A 20,764-nucleotide genomic window follows, 5' to 3' on the forward strand; every position below is an offset into this window, starting at 1 on the left:
ATGGATTTAACAGACATTTTTTATATATCCTAAATTATCAAATATATGAGTCGCGTTCTGTGAAATCAGGGCTAAATGCATGTGCGTAGTGTCTGCACAGGCTAATCAGGGACAAAACTTTCCGCCTTAATTGGATTTTTGCTAAGAAGAGACTTGGTTTTAACAAAAAATGTCGTAAAAGCGGAAAATGTCATCCCTGATTAGCCTGCGCGGACTGCACTTGCTAATCTGGGACGACATATTATGCACATGCATTATGCCCAGTTTTCTCAGAACAACAAACAAACAGAGATTTTGATAAATGATACTGACCTCATGGTAGTATTTTATTAATTACATGTACATATTTGTTTCTTGTAAAACTCTTCACTGCAACACAATTTTTCAGTCAGAATTAAAAAAGCAACAAGTGATGTAAGAAAAATGGCAATTTTATTTTTCTTGTGGTTTTGCTTATAAAAAAAATAATTTAAAATAAAATAGATATTTGAAGTATATCTTGATTTTGAAAATAAAAGTTTAACATTTACAGTTTAAATTAATTCATTATTTTTTCTTCAGTTGTTTATTGCTTATCAGCCACATGAAATATTTGTTATAAAGATTTAAAATTATTGCATATTTAGGTATACACACTTTAATTCTCATTTAGTTCACAAATCATTTCCTCGTTCATATCACATTTTATAAGCACTATTACCAGGATACAGAATCAACGGGTTTTCAGGGATTTACACACCCGTTGGACAGAATGTTAACACAATTTGTCGTCAAGAACTTTATTTTTTCAAACATCTCAGTTTATTGAAATACATTTGCAAAAATCTTTGGTGCAAAAAAGACGGTTTTTCATTCATTTTGTGCCGATATAATAGGGTTTAAGAATACATCCTTGAATACGTCTGAAATCTGTGACAAAATTTCACATTGCATGAACAATAATCTCGCAGTACACAATAAATTGTTTAAGAAGAACACAGGCTTATTAAATAAGGTTATTCTGGTGTATTTCACATTTCCTCATGCAGCATACAAATCTGTCTTTTATGCACTTGATTTAACTGATATCTCGGACGAGTTCGAAAATGGTCCAGATCGGTGAAAAAAACATGGCCCCCAGTGGGCGGGGCATTTTTCTCTATATGTATATAGTGGCAGTTTTCCCTATTTGGCTATTGAGAAACCTTGTAAACACTCTAGAAGTCACAATTTTTGTCCAATCATCATGAAAGTTGGTCAAAACATTGGTTTTATTGATATCTTGGACGAGTTCGAAAATGGTCCAGATCAGTGAAAAAATGGTTTCAAAAAGTTATTTGAAAAAAAAGCACCACTTACCTTGCCCACTTACCTTACCCACTTACCGGTGTGTTTACATCCATGTAGGTTTATTTGGAAGCCGATAAAGTCACCTCATCCTGCACCCTGACTATACATTGGTATTAGCTGGTTATTGCAGAATATTAAGACATACAGAAAATAAACATGTTTTATTCATGCCTAGCCTGATATAATAAATTTTGTGGCGAGTCTGCATATTGAAAAATAAAGACTTTATAAATGATGCCAAGTAATATCATGTGCCTCCAAATATTGACTGATATCTTTGTATCTGGTCGACATCAGCAAAGAGTAATGATATACATATATTCAACTGCAAACTTGCAAACATAGATATGGGCCAGGCTTTGTGAAAAGGGGGTTACATGAATGTGGGTAAAGTGTCGTCCCAGATTAGCCTGCGCAGTCTGCACAGGCTAATCAGGGACAACACTTTCCCCTTTTTTTGTATTTTTTGTTGAAAGATAACCTCTTCTTAGCAAAAAACTAGGTTTGGCGGAAAGTGTCTTCCTGATAAGCCTGTGTGGACTGCACAGGCTTATCTTGGATGATACTTTACGCATATGCATTAAACCCTCTTTTCACAGAGCACAGCTCACATATATATAGAGAGAGAAGAACAGGTTACTGCATGCCCTTATTGGTTGTGAAATAAATCAGGCACAGCTGGGAAGAAACCCCTCGCCGTTGTTTTATTTGTGCTGAGCCCGATTTAAATTGGTGCCCAGTCTGTTTATCGCAAAATGAAGACTTAAGAGGTGATTCCAAGGAATCTACCTTCAACTATTGACTGCTATCTTTGTATCTGGACGATATCATCATAGAGGTATGATATATTGGTATATGTATATATATTCAACAGAAAACTTGCATACATAGATATAAATGATATTAGATCCTGAACGGTCTGTTGCTATTTATATCTAAAACATATTCTGCAAATATATTTATAGAGTCGCATAAAAAATACTTGAACTCGATATATTTTTTTATCGCAAAACCACTAAAATAACAGGTTGGTGACACATTCTTTCACTGAAATTTGCTGTTTCACCTTACAGATTTGTGGGTAATGGTGAAGTAATAAAATTTAGGATCTATGTTGCAGATTGTTTTGCAAAATTTATGACTGCAGATGTAAGAGATCAATATAGGCTAACCTGGGGAAATCTGTTTTTATATAGTGATCGCATTTCCATCCATCTGTCTGTCTGTCTGTCTGCCTGTCTGTCTGTCTGTCACACTTTGCATTTAGCCTAAATTTTAGGTTTAAAAAAATGCTCATAACTTCTATGTCGCTTCAGATGTAACCTTCATATTTGGTATGCATGTATCTATGGACAAGGCCTTTCCATATGCACAAAAATTGTGACCCCTTTGACGTTGACCTTGAACTTAGGGTCTGCATTTAGGTTTCGAAATCTGCATTTAGGTTTCGAAATCTGCATTTAGGTTTCGAAATCTGCATTTAGGTTTCGAAATCTGCATTTAGGTTTTGAAAAAGCGTTTTTCTGGGACATATGGTGACAGCTGTTGTTTTTTCTTATATTTGAGGCAGTTGTGACAAATGTTACGATTTAAGTTCAATTCCAATATTAATGAGATAAACATCAAAAGATGCTTAAATTTGAAAATACTACATAATGTTGTTATAAATAATAAATATCTAGCCATCTTTAGTACCTAACTATATTCTGTATATTCTTTTAATGGAATTGTATGCAGTCAGTCATAAATTGATGAAATAAGGTTGTATAGACTAAGAATATTGAAAAACATTTCAGTTGGATTTTTTTATTTCAAACCAGGGATGATATAAGGTTGTATAGATTAAGAATGTTAAAAAACATTTCAGTTGGATTTTTTATTTCAAACCAGTGCCTTGTTTTAAAGCTGCCACCATTTTATATTGGTTCCCGATGGACAGAATGTACAAGTCACAATGTTTCAACATTCACTTCTGGAAAAAGGTAGCCAAAACATTTTTGCACTCTGGGAAAACAAGGCTTAAGGTTCGTATGTAAAGTGTTGTCCCAGGGACCACATTTTCCACCAAAACTGGATTTTTGGTAAGAAAAGACTTCCATAAAAGCGAAAAGTGTCGTCCCTGATAAGCCTGTGCATACTGCAGGCTAGTCTGGGAGACACTTTGCTGTGCATACTGCAGGCTAGTCTGGGAGACACTTTGGGCACATGCATTAAGCCCTGTTTTTGAAGAGCGAGGTTCATATGTATGGGAAATCCATGAATTATAAGTTCCATGAGTCGAAACCTTTTTTATATGCGTGAAACACATACATTTGGCACCGATAAAATCTGCTCAATAGACATTGGGCTTCAAGTAAACCCACCTCAACATGAAACTGAAATAAAAACCAGAAAATGATAATATGTTGGTACATATTAATGTAATCACCGTTGAACACAAGACAATATAAACAAAATCAAATTTGATGTGCAATATTCCACAATATAAAATTATTTCATATTAAAGCGACTTGTTCATTAGTGCTTCATTAAGAACAGTTCTAGACTCTCTTATTGACATTTCTGCAATGAAATTGTATTAAATTTTAAACAACTGAATTGTTTTTGTTTTGATGAGCTTATCCCAATATATTCCAATATATATCCAAGAAAGCATGCACATTGTCACACCTGTGGGATGTGCTCTGTGAAAAGGGGGTTTAATACATGTGGCTAAAGTGTCGTCACACTTTCCGCCTAAACTGGATTTTTTCTACGAAGAGACTGTATTGAAACGAAAAATATCATAAAAGTGGAAAGTGTTTTTCTTGATTAGCCTGTGTGGACTGCATGCCCCGTTGTTAAATGTAAATGACAAGCATATATTATGGTCCAATGGTGCAATAACAAAATTGCAAGCCATGTTTTTGTTGTTGACAACTTTTAAATAAACATCTCTTCAAGCCTGGCTTTTGTAAAACATGGTTTAATGCATGGGAATACAGTAAAGTGGTTTTACCAGATAAGCCTGTGCAGTCTGTACAGGCTTATCAGGGACATCACTTTTTGATTGTATGGTATCTTTCTTTTCAATGAAGTATCTTTTAAGCCAAAATCCAGGTCAGGCGGAGAGTGTTGTCTCTGATTAGCCTGTGTGGACTGCACAGGCTTATCTGTGACAACACTTTACGCACATGCATTTGCCCAGAGGGAGGCTAGTCTGTGTATTTTGCCGCTCTCCCCTGCTACTTAGTATGACCACTGTCGCTAAATTGCTTCCTATGGTCACATCATATTGTTATTGTTAGGTGGATTCTGTCTGAAATAAAATTGATTGCGTTTGTGTTTTATGGCCAATATTGTTTCTAATATCCTGTAAATATTACCACTCCAGGTTTTGCTAAGCATGCGCAAATTTGTGTACGTAAAATGTTATTTAAAAAAAGGCAAATGCACTTTTTAATATTCACATAAATTTACTTTCACTTTTGCGCAATTTAAGGAAATGTTACATTCAATCTAAATTTAAATTCACTAGTCAGTCGTTGTTATTATTGAATAAAATCAATGCATGACGCGCACTCATCTGACTATGTGTTGATGCATGTTACCTTAGTCCTGATTGAATGTTAATTACATTAATTAAAAAATAGAATCATACCCCATAATTCCTTTTATTATATTATTCCAACTGTGTTTATGAAATCTAAATTACATTGATTGCAATATTGGGCAGAAATACTGATAAATAAGTAACGGCATGGTTTTTGTTTTAAGGTGCATGCCACTGCGGTCAAATGTCTTCACAATTTTCTCAAAATGTGCTGATTTTGCCATACAATTATGGCATGTGTGTCCTGAAGTGTAGATAGTGCAATACACAATTTTTATTTGCAGTGATTCAACTTCCCCTTATTTCTTAGTTATGTGCACTTAAGATTAACTATTGGCATTGAGGACAATATGTTTAAATGTAAAATATTAAAGGGGCCTTTTCACAGATTTTGGCATGTTTTGAAGTTTGTCATTAAATGCTTTATATTGAATAATGTAAACATTGGATCTAAAAAGCTCCAGTAAAAAATCAAGAATAAAATAAAAAAAGGAAAAAAAGTAGCCCGCAACATGGCTCGAACCAGTGACCCCCGGAGTCCTGGAGTAAAAACTAATTAGACCGCTTGGCCATCCTGCCAAGTATACATGAGAGACGTATTTTATACTTTATATAGACAATCTTCGTAATTTCATAAAATTAAACGACAACAACAGAACTCTCCAAATTATTCAATCGTTTCGCGTTTATAATTTTCAGGTTTTTAAATTGTCAAAAGATGCATATAATTGCTATATTAGACCATGATTAATGTTCAGGATTACTGTTTCCTCACAAATATCATAACTAGAACGAAAATTTGCGAATCTGAAACAACTTTTTTCAATTTTGTCAATTTACCAAAACGTGAAAAGATCCCTTTAATACAAAGTTTCATATTCAGTAGGATAAAAGAAAATTGACACAGAACAAGTTTCACTCAAGATTCCTGATATATTTCGCCCCAAAAGGCTTTTTCAGAATTTGTTTTTAAAAATTAAATCGGCTACATTGTCTTTTTGTAACATAACAAATCAATTTAGTTTATCAACTTCTTTTACACTTCTAAATCAATCAAATAGTAACTGGTAATATGTAATATGTAATCTCCTTGAAGTGTAGATGTGTTAGACACAATTTTTACCCAATTTTATCCACTGATCCCTGAGTTATGTTCCCTCGAACCTAACCATAATAGCCATAATAGCTGCCATATAATATGTTTTTAAAGATTGTGGAGCAAACTAATTTGACATTTATTTCTAGATTTAATTGAAATTGGGTCATGAGCGTGTCTGCCATGCCTCTGACAGTGCAAGGGTGTTTAATCCTTTACCACTTACATATGTATTTAACCCTTTACCACTTAGATACATATTTAACCCTTTACCACTTAGATACATATATAACCCTTTACCACTTAGATAAATATTTACCCCTTTACCACTTAGATACATATTTAACCCTTTACCACTTAGATACATATTTAACTCTTTACCACATATGTAGATACGTTTTTAACCCTTTACCACTTACATATGTATTTAACCCTTTACCACTTAGATACGTATTTAACCCTTTACCATTTAGATACGTATTTAACCCTTTACGACTTAGATATGTATTTAACGCTTTACCACTTAGATACATATTTAACCCTGTACCACTTAGATACGTATTTAACCCTTTACCACTTAGATACATATGTAGCACATTACCACTTAGAGAAGCATATTGACGCATTTGTTGTCCCTTAGAAAGGTAAATTTAGAAAAATCTTTTTTACTAGATTCAAGTTTTAAAGGCTTCATTTATATAACCCTAAGACACAGATGAGCAGCAAACAGCATAAAACCTGAACAGACTCTGAGTTACTCGCAGGCTGTTCTGGTTTTATGCTGTTTGCAAATAGCCATTTTCACTTTGCTTCTAATAAGGATATTCCACTACAACCCGATTTCTCACGACTTGTCCCGATTTCCAATATTTTGAGATCGGGGACATTCTTAGCTCAATCGGCGAAGGTCCTAACTCATTCGTAGATAGTCGTGGGCCGGGCGTAATTGATTCCTGCAACTCATTAGCTCCCAAAAAATTGTGGCCAGATTTTAAACGTGTTTAAAATTTGGCCAGGACCTCCAAGACTTTAATTTAATCGCAGTTGACTCGATACAGCGTCATAGTGCGTTCTTGGGCGTCATAATTGAATCGTAGGCAATTTGTGACTCAATCACGTGATCTGTCTACAAATCAGCTACGACTTTGTCAAGACTCTCATGATTTCACCCCGAGTGAGTTGCGAGCCCACTAAGATTCTCGCGATTTAGATCAAGACTCTCACAAGTTCACCCTGAGTGAGTTGCGAGCCCGCTAAGATTCTCGCGATTTAGATCAATATCAATAGATATTGGCGCCTAATTCATGGGTGCGTTCGGTGAGGTCCTAGCTTAGTCGTGACCGATCTGCATTGTTCGTAGTACAGTCGCAGTAGATTCTTACACATCGTAGTGAAGTCGCGACCCTATTCGCAAGACTTCAACCGAAACCCAACCAGTGTCGTAACTGAATCATACACTGTCACGAGTGTTCCCGATTCAATAAATGTGATAATTCATAGCAAATTGTGGGCTTGTTTTCATAGTGGAATAGGGTCATAAGTGGGAAAGGGTTTGGTCACATTTGTGACAAAGCGCTCTTGATAATAAACACTGTTATTACCTGACATATTTGCTAACATGAAAGTAGTTTTTAAGTTGTGAGCGTTAGCTCAGGACTAAATTTACAGAGCATATTTTGCAAATCAGTATGTGCTTCGAAGCCTTAGCTACGCTAAGAAACGTAACTCACTATGCTAGGAATGATAACCACTGCTTGTCTGCACTGCAGACGATGAATGCTTAGAAGCGTCTGCATCTACTACTGCAGTGAGTGTATTTACCAGCTTGTAAGACGACATTGGCCAGTCTAGTAATTATCATTGAAATCTGTACATATTGGCTGCTTCAGGGAAAACTGGCCTTAATGCATGTCAAATAATATTAGCCTGTGCACACTGATTAGCCTGTGCAATGTGCACAAGCTAATCAAAGACGACAACAGCGAACAACTTCAGTGCCTTTAGCGCTTTGATCTTTAGTCTTAATGATCTAATTCTTCAAGAGCAAGTGAGAGCATGCAGGCAGTGTTAAATTTATCATAGACAACAAATGTTGGGTGTACCCTGAAAATAAGTGGCATTGAGTTGTGAAATTTTAATTATTATAACTGACTAATAAATAATACATTTGTGTTCAACCATAAATATTTAACAGTTCATACAATAGAGTGGCTGCATTTGCTTTAAGCTACATTCATTGCCTATGAGTTCAATTATACTATGTGGAATTCAAACATAAAACATGTACTTGCAGTACAATAAAAAGTTCAGGAAGAGCCAATACTGAGAATTACTTTTCATTTCTTGTATAATCAATGACATGATTCCAACATAGGAACTGATGTTAGATTAATATTTGAGCTTTACTTTGAAAATGAGATTGTTTGTGCTTTAAACCATTACATTGTTAAATGTTCTTAAAAACTCGTACTAAACCTCAACAAAATAGTACAGAAAATGAATAAATTATTGAAAACAAGTTTTATACATTTTGGTGAAAAAGTGTTCCATCATTTTACAATGGCTTTCTATACTGTAAACAAAGGCGAAATTGAACACATACTTTCTAGCAATTATTCCATTACTTTCACAATTTAGAATGGCAGCATAGACCACCTGCAGAAATAATTTGATTTTAATTTGCGTATAACAAATGCGTGCAATTACTTTTTTGGTTTGTTGCCTTTCTTTGCAATGGCCCAATAATTTGAATATTTGAAAACTCGTTGGTCATTAAGATCTTAACAGGTAATTGCTTGGAGGAAATTGAATTTGACACGAACTGGTAGATAATTGTTTATGTCTTTAATCAGGTACTTGTCACATATTGCAAGGTTTTGCTTAAAAGATCATTGGTTTAAAGATTTTATGACGTGCACATTAGGCAATTTAATGTGTAAGTGGTAAAAAATGACACACAAATGTAAATAATTCTCTTGAAGGGATTCAATTCTAGTGAAAAGGGTTCTGGTAAACTCAGATAACACTGTTAAACCCCTATACATTAAGCTACGTGAAGGTATCTTCCTAGATAAAAGATAAAAATAGATTTCAGAACTTTAAAGGGACCTTTTCACAGATTTTGGCATGCATTTAAGTTTGTCATTAAATGCTTTATATTGATGAATGTAAACATTGGATCTAAAAAGCTCCAGTAAAAAAACAAAAATAAAATTGAAGAAAGAAACAAAAGAAACCTTCAACTGGACTCGAACCACTGACTCCTGGAGTAAAAGTCTTAACGCTAATAGACCACTCGACCGTCCGTGCTCATACATGTGCAATGGGTGATGTATTTTATACTTTATATAAGCAATCCTCGTAGTGTCACAAAATATAAAGACAACAACAGAACTCCAAATTATTCAATAAATTCGCGTTGCAACGCTTTATGATTTTTATTTTATTTTTTTTTTTTTTTATACCACATTTACATAGCGCCCTTTTTCATACTCGCGGGTGCGTTCAAAGGCGTTTTACATGTTTTTCCCTGATCACTGGGTCACAAGTCGTCCGTTAACATCTTGGCGCAGTATGCAGCCACGGCACATTGGCTTATTTCCCTCAGGTACCCATTTATACACCTGGGTGGAGAGGAGCAGATGTGGGATCAATTTCTTGCTCAAGGAAATTACAGTGGTCAGGGCGGGATTCGAACCCGGGACCTCTTGATCCCTAAGCCAGCGCTCTACCATTAGACCACTGCTCCCAATTTTCAGGTTTTAAAATCGTTAAAGATGGATCTAATGGATATCTTATAGCATGGTAAATGTTCAGTATTACTGTTTCCTCACAAATATCATAATTACAACGAAAATTTGCAAATTTGAAACATTTTTTTATTATTTTGTCAACTTTACCAAAATGTGAGAAGGGCCCTTTAAAACTTTATTTTATAAAAGATCCACATGCATTTAATAACTAACAAAATTATACATTAAATATTAATAAACGATACAGAAAAGTGATGTTTTATTCACCAGTTTTCTGAATCATAAAGACTGGATGCAGAATTTTTTGGAGATTACTGCAAACATGTCAGTCTTGCCGTATTAACCCTTTGCATGCTGGGAAATTTGTCGTCTGCTAAAATGTTGTCTGCTGAATTTCTAAAATTAGCATTTTCTTTAAAAAAAATTCAAAGAATACTATCAGAATAGCAAACAGTTTGGATCCTGATGAGACGCCACGTTCTGTGGTGTCTCATCTGGATCCAAACTGTTTGCAAAGGCCTTCAAAATTGGGTTCCAGCGCTATAAGGGTTAAATCTCAACAGTGAACTGAAATTTGTGAGAGTAGATTTCTGTACCAGTCACTCCATTAACCCATTTATGCCTAGCGTCTAGAAAAAAGGCCTTGGCAAACAGCGTAGGCCCAGATGAAACACCGCATGATGCGGCGTCTCATCTGGGTCTGCGCTGTTTGCTTGAAGGACTTTCTGTGAGAAATATTCTAAATATAGAAATAAATACACTAGACATCCCTATTTTTTTTAAATAAATTGATCTAATTTAAAAGGATGGGAGAGTCCACTAGGCATAAATGGGTTAAACAACCAACAGAAATACAAGTTTTCCATAACAGTCTCTTCATGTTACAACCAACAGACGTACAGGCCCTTCTCTTGAATGCTTTAAGTGTCAAATATTTGGTCGTCATTAAATTAGATCAATCTGGATTACTTATGATTTATCACCATTTACCTGTCAGCCAGTAAACATTTCTTAATTGAGTTATGAATTTCGCACAAGATGGAAAACTGATAAATCTGCTTTAAAAGACCGAAGCACCTTTTAATAAAATAAATAATTGTAGTTGAAAATTGATTTTGACAGCAGTTTATGAGACTATAAATGACAGTTATATTGATTGGATTATAAAAATTGAAGTATTTGCATAATTTTATGGATCAGAAAAAAACCATCTCTGCAGGAAACTTATGGATTATCTTGGGTGTTCTTTTCAATGATATCATTTTATTATTTCATAAAATTCGGCATCGCTTTCGATCTATTGATATGATTTTCTGGTGACTATGTAGGTTAAAAAAAGTTTGTTGAAATAGTGGAAAAAACATTGAAAGCTTTATATCCAAAATAAACATTGAAAGTTTTATATCCAAAATAAACATTGAAAGCTTTATATCCAAAATAAACATTGAAAGCTTTATATCCAAAATAAACATTAAAAGCTTTATATCCAAAATAAACATTGAAAGCTTTATATCCAAAATAAACATTGAAAGATTTATATCCAAAATAAACAAAACCAGTTATCTGATACTTGAATGGAGTCTCGTTAGTTATTGAATTAAGAGCTGCTCTTTGTGAAAAATGCATAAATTGGCATCCCAGATTAGCCTGTGCAGTCCACACAGTCTAATCAGGGACGACCCTTTCTGCCTTAAAAGGATTTTTGCTAAGAACAGGCTTTCTATAAAATAAAAATATTGTAAACATAGAAAGTGTTGTTCCTGATTAGCCTGTGCAAACTTCACTGTGAGGCTAATCTGGCATGACACTTTAAGCATAATATGCATTAAATCCCCTTTTCAAAGAGCATGGCATATATGGTTCAATAAAAATTGTCCAAACATCCTAGTAAAAATGATCAAATCACTAAAGGGGCCTTTTCACGCTTTGGTAAATTGACAAAATTGAAAAGAAACGTTTCAGATTCGCAAATCTTCCTTGATGTTATGATATTTGTGAGGAAACAGTAATACTGAACATTTACCATGCTCTAAAATATCCATTAAGTGCATCTTTTGACGATTTAAAAACCTGAAAATTATAAAGTGTTGCAACGCGAAACGATTGAAAAATTTGGAGAATTCTGTTGAATTTGGAGAATTCTGTTTTTGTCGTTATATTTTTTGATACTACGAGGATTGCATATATAGTGTGAAAAATACGCTGGGCATGTCATTAGAGCGGATGGTCTAGTGGATAGAGCGGTAGACTTTTGCTCCATGGCTCCAGGGGGTCAGTGGTTCCAGCCCCGTTGTGGGTTACTTTTTAAAAATTCTTTATTTGTATTCTTGTTTTTTTACTGGAGATTTCTATACCCAATGTTAACCTTCATCAATATAAAGCATAACAACTTCAAAACATGCCGTAATCTGTGAAAAGGCCCCTTTAAAAAAGACGAAGTGTTCAGCAAAACAAGATTCCTGAGAATAATTATGAAAACAAACTAAAATTGGAGATTACTGTCTGAAAAAACAACAACATTATATTCATAGAAAACAGTTTTATGAAAGACACTCACATTTATTTATGATATGCATGGGATTTTTGACATTGAATTTGTGATCTTGGCCAATTTGTTCATATGGGCATGTTTTCTTGTATGTCCCGTTATTTCATTACATTTTTTTCTTCTGTCAAAATATGTTCATATCAATTCCAAGATTATTATTTGTAAGAAATTCAATAAAATTTATTTAACAGGCAGTTTGTTCAGGTGTTAGGCTGTTTGCTGCTGATCAGTACCTTATTATCTTTGGAAATTAAGCTTTTAAAACTTGAATCTCAAATTGATGTTCTAAAGGACTGCAAACGCAGAAAAATGTGTATGTGCGCTGCTAATTAAGGGTTAAAAGGATGGCCCCTGTCTATGGCACCTGTACAATTCTATCTATCACCATTAGCAACAATCAGAATTGAATCCCCAGACAGCATTAATTTTGGTGAACACAAGGAATAAAGTGACCTTTCATTACACTGTGACTAGCCCAAATATTTGGATGGTGTCTGCCCCATTAGCTATGCCTTTGAATGCTCTAAGACTGTTATGGAGTAGTGGATATGGTCAGGGGTGTCAAATGCCCAAAATCTAAAATCCTGAAAATAAGCCTTACATGTAGGGGGCCAGTGCCAAAAGAGGGTTAATAATTAATTTAAATATGATAACTATGCAAACAATATGTCAAATTAAAATAATTTAAGTTTAGAATGACATTTTCTGACAAAAATCTTTAAATACCAGAACAAAAATCCTCTTATTTATATCAATATAAAAAACAGTTTTTGAGGGCCTAAATCCTGATTTAATGAATAATCCTGAACTTTGACACCCCTGTATGGTGTCCTCCTAGCAATCTGGATGTCACGGGGTTTTCATCCCTACTTTGGGAGTGTTCATAAGTTGATCTCCCCCGAAGACACCAAGTACTGGTTCTACCCAGGCCCAAGACTCATTGAATAGTCAAATTGCGTCTATGCTCCAGAGGAGCAGTGAAATTAATGGGAAAGAAAAATATTGGGGTAAATATTGGCCATAATACAGCTTGTCCAGACAACATCTATAAGGCAACTTGAAATTAACTGGTACTGTTTTAAGAAGCATTTGTCCGTGTCCTTAGCTCAAAGTTCAAGGTTTCATTTGGAGGTCGATATTTTTATCCATGGTTATAACACAGCTAGTCTGAACTGTTATTTATCATTGTATTTATCAGGTAATGTTAGGTTAACTTAAAACAAATGATTGTCATAATAACAGGGCCTCAGTTCAGTACAACACAACTTTGCAATGCCTAGTTTAATAGGAACATGTCAAAAGGTCAAATTACAAATGATACAGATGTCCAACAGATTGATTCATCAAGCATATTGCACCAAGTGATCATCTAAGTATGACAGCATGTTGTGACCCCGCCCCCCCCCCCCCCTGCTTTAGGTCAAAGGTCACATTATCAGGTCCAAGATTCACTGTTAATACAGCTTTGTTATTTAATTGTAATTTACACAGTCATGGAAATCAGCACTTTGACCAAACAAGTGAAACGATCATTGAACATTATGAACTAATGAGTTGCAATTTTTTTTAAGAGCTGTTACATATACAATTGGGTGGTTAAAAATAATACATGGTATTTCATTATGGCATTTTATTTATTTTGAGAACAAAATGTAACAGTTAAGAATCACAGTCTCAAATCATGTCAAAATTCACCAAATTTTACAAACTACAAGGAACAAAATGTTTGGCTCAATGGAAAAATCAAATCCAAGGCTAGTTATTTGCAGTAGTTGCATGCTATTTCAGACCTTGATCAGCACAAAAGGATCACAATTTGGTATTTTTTTTTATGACAGCTGAGTTATGACCTTGAACTTGTGGTCCTTAGCAAAAATGACATGACATTATGAATCTAAAGACATGTAAAATATCATGTGAATATTTGTAGATTTGACATCTCAGTGCAAAAAAGGGCTTACCTCTGTTAAAAGGATAGTAACAATTGTATTTTTAGTGAATGTATAAATAGATAATGAACAGACACAGAACCCCAATGGTGGAAGATTTTTACAAAGAGGGAAAAAGAACAACGGATATCGGGCTGTCTTCAACAAATGTATTTTAACACTTTTTTCATTAAACATAACATCTAAGTTTACGAAATAACTGCATATTATACACATCAAATGAATAGATATCGACTGAATAATGTATAACAATAACAGATACGTTTACACAAATGATGCTTACAAACTTTTTCTAAAACAAAAAATAGACTATATATACATGTTTCAAAAACTATGTCAGTAAGTTGACAGCCCTTGGTACAGATTTGTCTTACTTCAACACTGATTCCTAACTAGTTACATTTCATTACAAGTAATTGCTTATCAGTTAAAAAAAAAACAACTTCTTTTGTGAACTTTTAATCATCTGGACAATAATTATAATTAAAGCAAAGGAAGTAAACAATATCAGTATAACAGAAAAGAAAGATTTAAGAAATAAACAGGAAATTTGTTTCATCTTTATTTTAAAGCGGCCACATTTTCTATCACATACCATTACAAAAGGTTTAATTTTCACAATTTTAAGTTGGCCACTACTGTGAAATGATATTTACATAATATTCCTATTTCGGCCTTATTTAGACAACCAGTATTATGTTTTTAATGTGTCCACCTAGAATTATTAAACTGTTATATGGTAAAAAGAGTCCTTGAAACTAAGTCAACTACTGCTGTGGATGTTTAAAATCGACAAAGAGTTCTTGAACGGTTGTCAATAATTCAAAGTTTATAAAGGCAACAAACAGTCTTAATAATTATAAGATATTTTGATTTGATTATCTCCCTTGATTAAAAAAATGAAAAAACTACAAAATCATGCAGATTTGTTTTTGTTTTCAATACAGAATGAAAAGAGATTTTAAATGCCTGACACATGGTTTTGTCTCTAGTAGTGCAGACAAGTACGGTATTAAACAGCAAGATTGAATAATAAATAAGTTATAACATAGTTTTCATTCAAACATTTCTTACCTTAAAGCAGTAATATATTCATGTTTTAAGAACCAAACAAAATGAAACAATTTCACATGGAATGCAAAGATATTATTAAATACTTAATTTATAAAAAGGCTTTAAGTACAGCATAAACATACAAAAGAACACAGAAATAGACAAACATAGGTATTATAAAATATAGAACAGATAATGTTTAACTGAGAATGAGAAATAAATGCTCTATAAGAATCCAGAACAATTAATCCACTTAAAGTAGGAGAGCTGTTTTATAACTTCTCAAAATTCTCTTCTAAATACAGATTTTTTTCTAAGAAAAAATAAGGCAATTAAATGAAACCGAGAGTTTAAACCCCTCTTCATTTAAATACCTTCATACAACATACCATTTTTTGGATAAGAATGAACATATTCACAATTATAGTGCACATTTTATGTGAATGTGTACAATAGGATTTCGAGTTTTTCGAGATTAAAAACAGTTGCAGATGGACTACGAAAAGGCAGTATAATTGGTAATAAAAAACTAACATTGCTCAATTCAGGTCATTATCCAAAGGTGTTTCATGAATAGTTGTATGAAGTGGACATTGATATGATGATGTACTTTGAATCAAACATCCAGTTTAAGTTATGAAGCAAAAAGCTTTCATTCCGATACTTAAACCGTATATTCTGTTTTGAATTGTATTCCAAGAAATTTGTTGAATATTTTTCATAATAACTACACTGATATGTTTGCATTAAATAGGATATGATGCCACATGATGCCGCGCTCTGTGAAAAGGGGTTTAATGCATGTGCGCTAAGTGTCGACCCAGATTAGCCTGTACAGTCCACACAGGATAATCAGGGACAACACTTTCCATTTTTATATTTTTCGTTTTAAGAAAGACTCTTCTTACCAAAAATCAAATTAAGGCGGAAAGTGTCGTCCCTGATAAGCCTGTGCTGACTGCAACAGGCTAATCTGGGAAAACACTTTACTCACATGCATTAAACCCCCTTTTCACAGAGCACGGCCCAATTTTAACAATTAGCAATCTCAAACAAAATGTGTTCCTCAAAATGCAGTTTAACATTCAAAATATAAGAGAAATGTTCTGGGCTGTCATGTGAGTAAATGTTGTCCCAGATTTGCCTGAGCAATCGTCACATGCTAATTAGGGACAACACTTTTTGCTTTGATGGAAGTCGGTTTTTATAAGAAGTCTGAACAAAAATCAAGACTGGGCGTAAAGTGTTGTCTATTAGTAGCCTGCACAGGCTAATCAAGGACATCACTTACACACAGGCTAATCATGGACGACACTTAACACACAGGCTAATCATGGACGACACTTACACACATGCATTAAGCCTGGTTTTCCCAGAACATGGCTCATTTCAAGAGTTCATCACAAAATGTTTCATATGACACAGAATCTAATATAGTTACAGGCAAAGAATAGTTGTTTAGCTTCGATAGCTTGGCAGCAAATAATGACGCCTTGCACATTATATAATCAGACACACATCTTCATAGCTTTTCAAGCAGTACAGTTATGTTCAGGAAATGGCATAGATCACTTACACATATACAATATTTATACCAACACTCAACTGTCACATGAAACTGTAAATTGACTAGAAAATTCTACCTTTATTTTGTAAATGAAATACAAATATTGTGACCTGCGTTAGTTCCTAGTTACATTCTATGACTACCATTTAAACTTGAGTATTGAAAACATGCAACATCTTCCATTTGATTTCTAGCTAATAAATACATGTAGAAACATTTCACATGTAGGGTCCTGACAAAGGAAACAATGGCAGATGAAAACAAACAGGGCAGATTGTGACATGGAATGCTGGCAATACTCTTACTGTGTTCTTTATTTAAGCCACTTCTGGAAACACTGGGCTTAATGCATGTGTGTAAAGTGTCATCCCAGATTAGCCTGTACAGTCTGCACAGGCTATTCAGGGACCAGTCTTTCCCCTTTTACAGAGTTTTTTTGTTTAAAGGATGATGTCTCTTTTAAACAAAAATCCAGTCTTGTCGCAAAGCGTTATCCCTGATAAGCCTGCACAGACTGAACGGGCTTAACTGGAACACAACGTAACGCACATGCATTAAGCCCTGATTTCACAGAACGAGTCCATTTTTTCATAATGCATATACATTAATGTTAAATCAAGTCTCAGTTTCAATAATGAGTTTATGACTTAGTTATTGTTGTTCTTTTTTTTTTATAAATTTGGGCATGAACAAAAAAGCCTTATACCTGATGAGAGTTGTTGTTGATAGAAGCATCAATGGCACTTTCCCTCCTTATACCCTTGTACCCTCCTTATGTCAATAACAAATGTACATACAATGTTTATCTTCCTCTGCTGCTCATTTATAACATCATTTAACTGATTATCTCCCTGTGTTACTAAGACAAAACTTACAATTTCAATACAAATATCTAAATCCTAAGAACATATCCTAAATTGATAAACAACAACTCCTGGACACGAGTTAGGACATGTCCATGTTTAGCTCCTCTGATGTCATGGCCGCCATATTGAAGGCTGATTGCTGTGACATTGGATTAAAGAAATAGCTATCACAGTCACCCATCATTCCCATTTTATTCATGTCCCCGTAACCCTGTTGCAAGTTAGAAGGTGTCTGACAAGAATACATATCGTCCTGAACGTAATCATCAAGCGAAAACGCGTGATCCCCACCGGTGTCCATATCCGTGCAATCGATGTCGTATATATACGCCTGACTTCCATCTTCCAGTTCCGATATCGGCTGATTTTGAATAGTCTGCTTTTGAAAGTTTGCATTTGGAAGAAAGTTAACACAGCCTGACCTACGGCCACCAATTCCCATATGGCCGGACTGAATGCCCCCGTAACTGTCCGCACTGTGACCGTTTTGACACTGCTCCTGTTTGATAATCGCTCGTTGCCAGGGTAACAGTTCAGTGTCTGAACACTCCGGCAAAACTGGCTGCTGCTGTGCCAACTTGTAGGAAATCTTACGAATGATCTGCGGCTGCTGCACTCGCCCCATTTGACTAGGATCAGTCTGGTTGTAGACTAGAGAGTTCAGGACGTCCATCCCACCCATGTGCGCTGGGTAGCCATCCCCGCAATAGCTCCGCTCACAGGGGCTGGACTGGTGACTAGAGGAGATGGCCTGCTGATAGAAAGACTGCTGGGCGTCTAACTGCAGCTGCTGCAACTGCTGGTGAAGCTGGGAGTTACCATGCTGGGGGTTGCCAAGGTTACCGGCCTGCTTCTGGTGGTACGACTGACGCTTCTGCTGCAACCGGTGCTGAAGCAGCTGCTGTTGCAGCGGTTTGGACGAGTCCACAAACACTGGCTGCTGAACACTGTCCTGACTCTGACTAGCAACGCGGTCCACCATCTGCTTCTCCAGCTGGTGGCACTGTTTGAGGGCCAGTAGCCTGTGGGGCTGCATGTCGGTGGGCTCGGAAGGCAGACTCATGCGTTTCATTAGCGGTCGGGGCCGATGTTTCTCGGAGGTTTCTCCGGTTCCCCTGCTGTCCAGCTGTTCCTGGGTCTCCTCCGTGTGGTCCTGCAGCAGACTGCTGGGCGCCATCCGCATGCCGTACACATTGTGCACCTGTTGATGGTCCGGACGTAGCTCTGACATCCCAGGGCACTTCATGCTCTCTTTCAACTTCTGCCTGAAGGCTATGATACCCTGCGCTGCCAGACCGTCCGAGGCACGTCTCCCTTCTCTAAAGTCCACGGGGGACGTGTTTTGGCTTCGGTCCAATGGTGGATTGCCACCGCACTCTGGTTGCATTGCCATTGAGTTGAGTCCAGTATTTAGAGCACCATTATAACCACTGAGCAGGGCATTCTGTCCACTGACCACACTGAATGTGCCCGTGTCCGCATGAAACCCGCTGAGACTAGAGACTAGATCGGATTCCAGCGACAAATCAAAGCTGGCGAAAGGGGAACTGGTACCTACGGAGATTAAACTAGAGTTACTCAACTGAGAAAAATCTCCGAATGCCGAACTTGGCATCAAACCAAGTCCATATCCGTCGCGCACAAAATTCTGTCCCTTATGGGTGACGATGTCATCCCGGCTGTCCATAATGTCAGCCTCCACTCCCTCGTCTATTGAGGTGGTGATCACATTGCTGGGTAGAGCCCCACTGCCCAACTGGGCTTGCAAAAGGTCTTGAAGGCACATGTTTACCCCACCCACCCCTATGGCTTCCAGTTCGCTAGACACACTGTCCCTATGCCCCATGCCGCTGTCGGTGGACTGACCGAACTGCTTCATTCCCAGCATGCCCTGTGACGTGGGCGGATGGTTCGGACCGACCCGCATCATGACCTGCTCGGCAATCGAGCTTGGTCGACGTTTTTGGCAGTTGATGGGATTATCTATGGGGAAACTGCTGCGGTGGGCCCGAAGCCTCTCCAGTAGCAAGTAGTATATGGCAGTGTAGTGGTCATAGGCGTCGTTCTTAAGGGCCTGAAATCAGAACAAGAATTAGCGCTATTTATCAACCATCATTTTCAAAGATTTTATGTTTTCTGTACATTGTGAACATGCTTACAGCATTACATTGTGAAGACGCTTACAGTATGAGCAGGCCTTCATGATTTCTTACTCGAAAATATTGGATTTCTTGCTGACTGATTAGAATTTAACCAGGGTTAATGCTTATTTAATGCCAATTCTATTTTCTTCAGTATTGGCAATTAAAGACTGAACACTAAACATGCACCCATACCGTGTTGCCACATACACTCTACACAGTGCAAGCCAATTCCTTTCAATACTTTTAAAACAAGGCAATTTAATAATTAATGTTGTTCAAAGAACCAAACTTGGGAGAAATATTAATTTCCTATAATTATTCTTTGTTTTGCTTGTGCACATGTTTCACAAGCTGAAAAAAGGTAAAAAGTAATGGGATATCTACTTATATCTATTTACTCTTATTTCTAAAAACAAAAACAATAGTAACATAATGATGTTCATAGTAACATCACTCTAAAATATTCATGCATAATTATTAGTGTCAGGTAAACAATGAAGAGTTATGGCCTGTGTGAGAGAGATGGAGCACAAACTGGACTTTTTTCGTCAACAAAAATAGGCCATTATAAGGTGAAATTCCTTCTAAAGAAGTCTTAAAAAACCATGATGTTTTCCTCAAAACCAATCTTACCCAAGGATTTGTATTCCCCTGCCATGACAATGTTCACCAAAGCAAACAAGAGGGCCTGAAAAGCTCAAAGTCGCTCACCTGAGATACAAAGGAATTGACCTCTGCTCATTAAGAGTGAACTATAATGTTTCTTTTAGAGTGCTAACAAGGTTTTACGATAGCCATATCAGGAAAAATGCCCTGCCCCATTCCCAAAAGCAAAAACAAAAGAACGCAATTTTCTGTCAAAGTTCAA

At 36.0% G+C, this 20,764-nt stretch overlaps 1 protein-coding gene across 1 annotated transcript in view; it reads right to left on the reverse strand.

Annotated features, from left to right (window-relative positions):
- Positions 1 to 14,401: 14,401 nt before the first annotated feature.
- The window catches only part of LOC127859468 (serine/threonine-protein kinase SIK2-like), a 60,687-nt gene continuing 54,324 nt past the window's right edge, over positions 14,402 to 20,764 (reverse strand). Inside the window, exon 9 of the mRNA XM_052396857.1 lies at positions 14,402 to 19,826. Coding sequence (XP_052252817.1) covers positions 17,832 to 19,826 — 1,995 coding nt within the window. The 3' untranslated portion in view covers positions 14,402 to 17,831. The remainder of the gene's footprint in view (positions 19,827 to 20,764) is intronic.

Source organism: Dreissena polymorpha, chromosome 15, assembly GCF_020536995.1.
Source record: "Dreissena polymorpha isolate Duluth1 chromosome 15, UMN_Dpol_1.0, whole genome shotgun sequence".
In the NCBI taxonomy this organism is placed as follows: Eukaryota; Metazoa; Mollusca; class Bivalvia; order Myida; family Dreissenidae; genus Dreissena; species Dreissena polymorpha.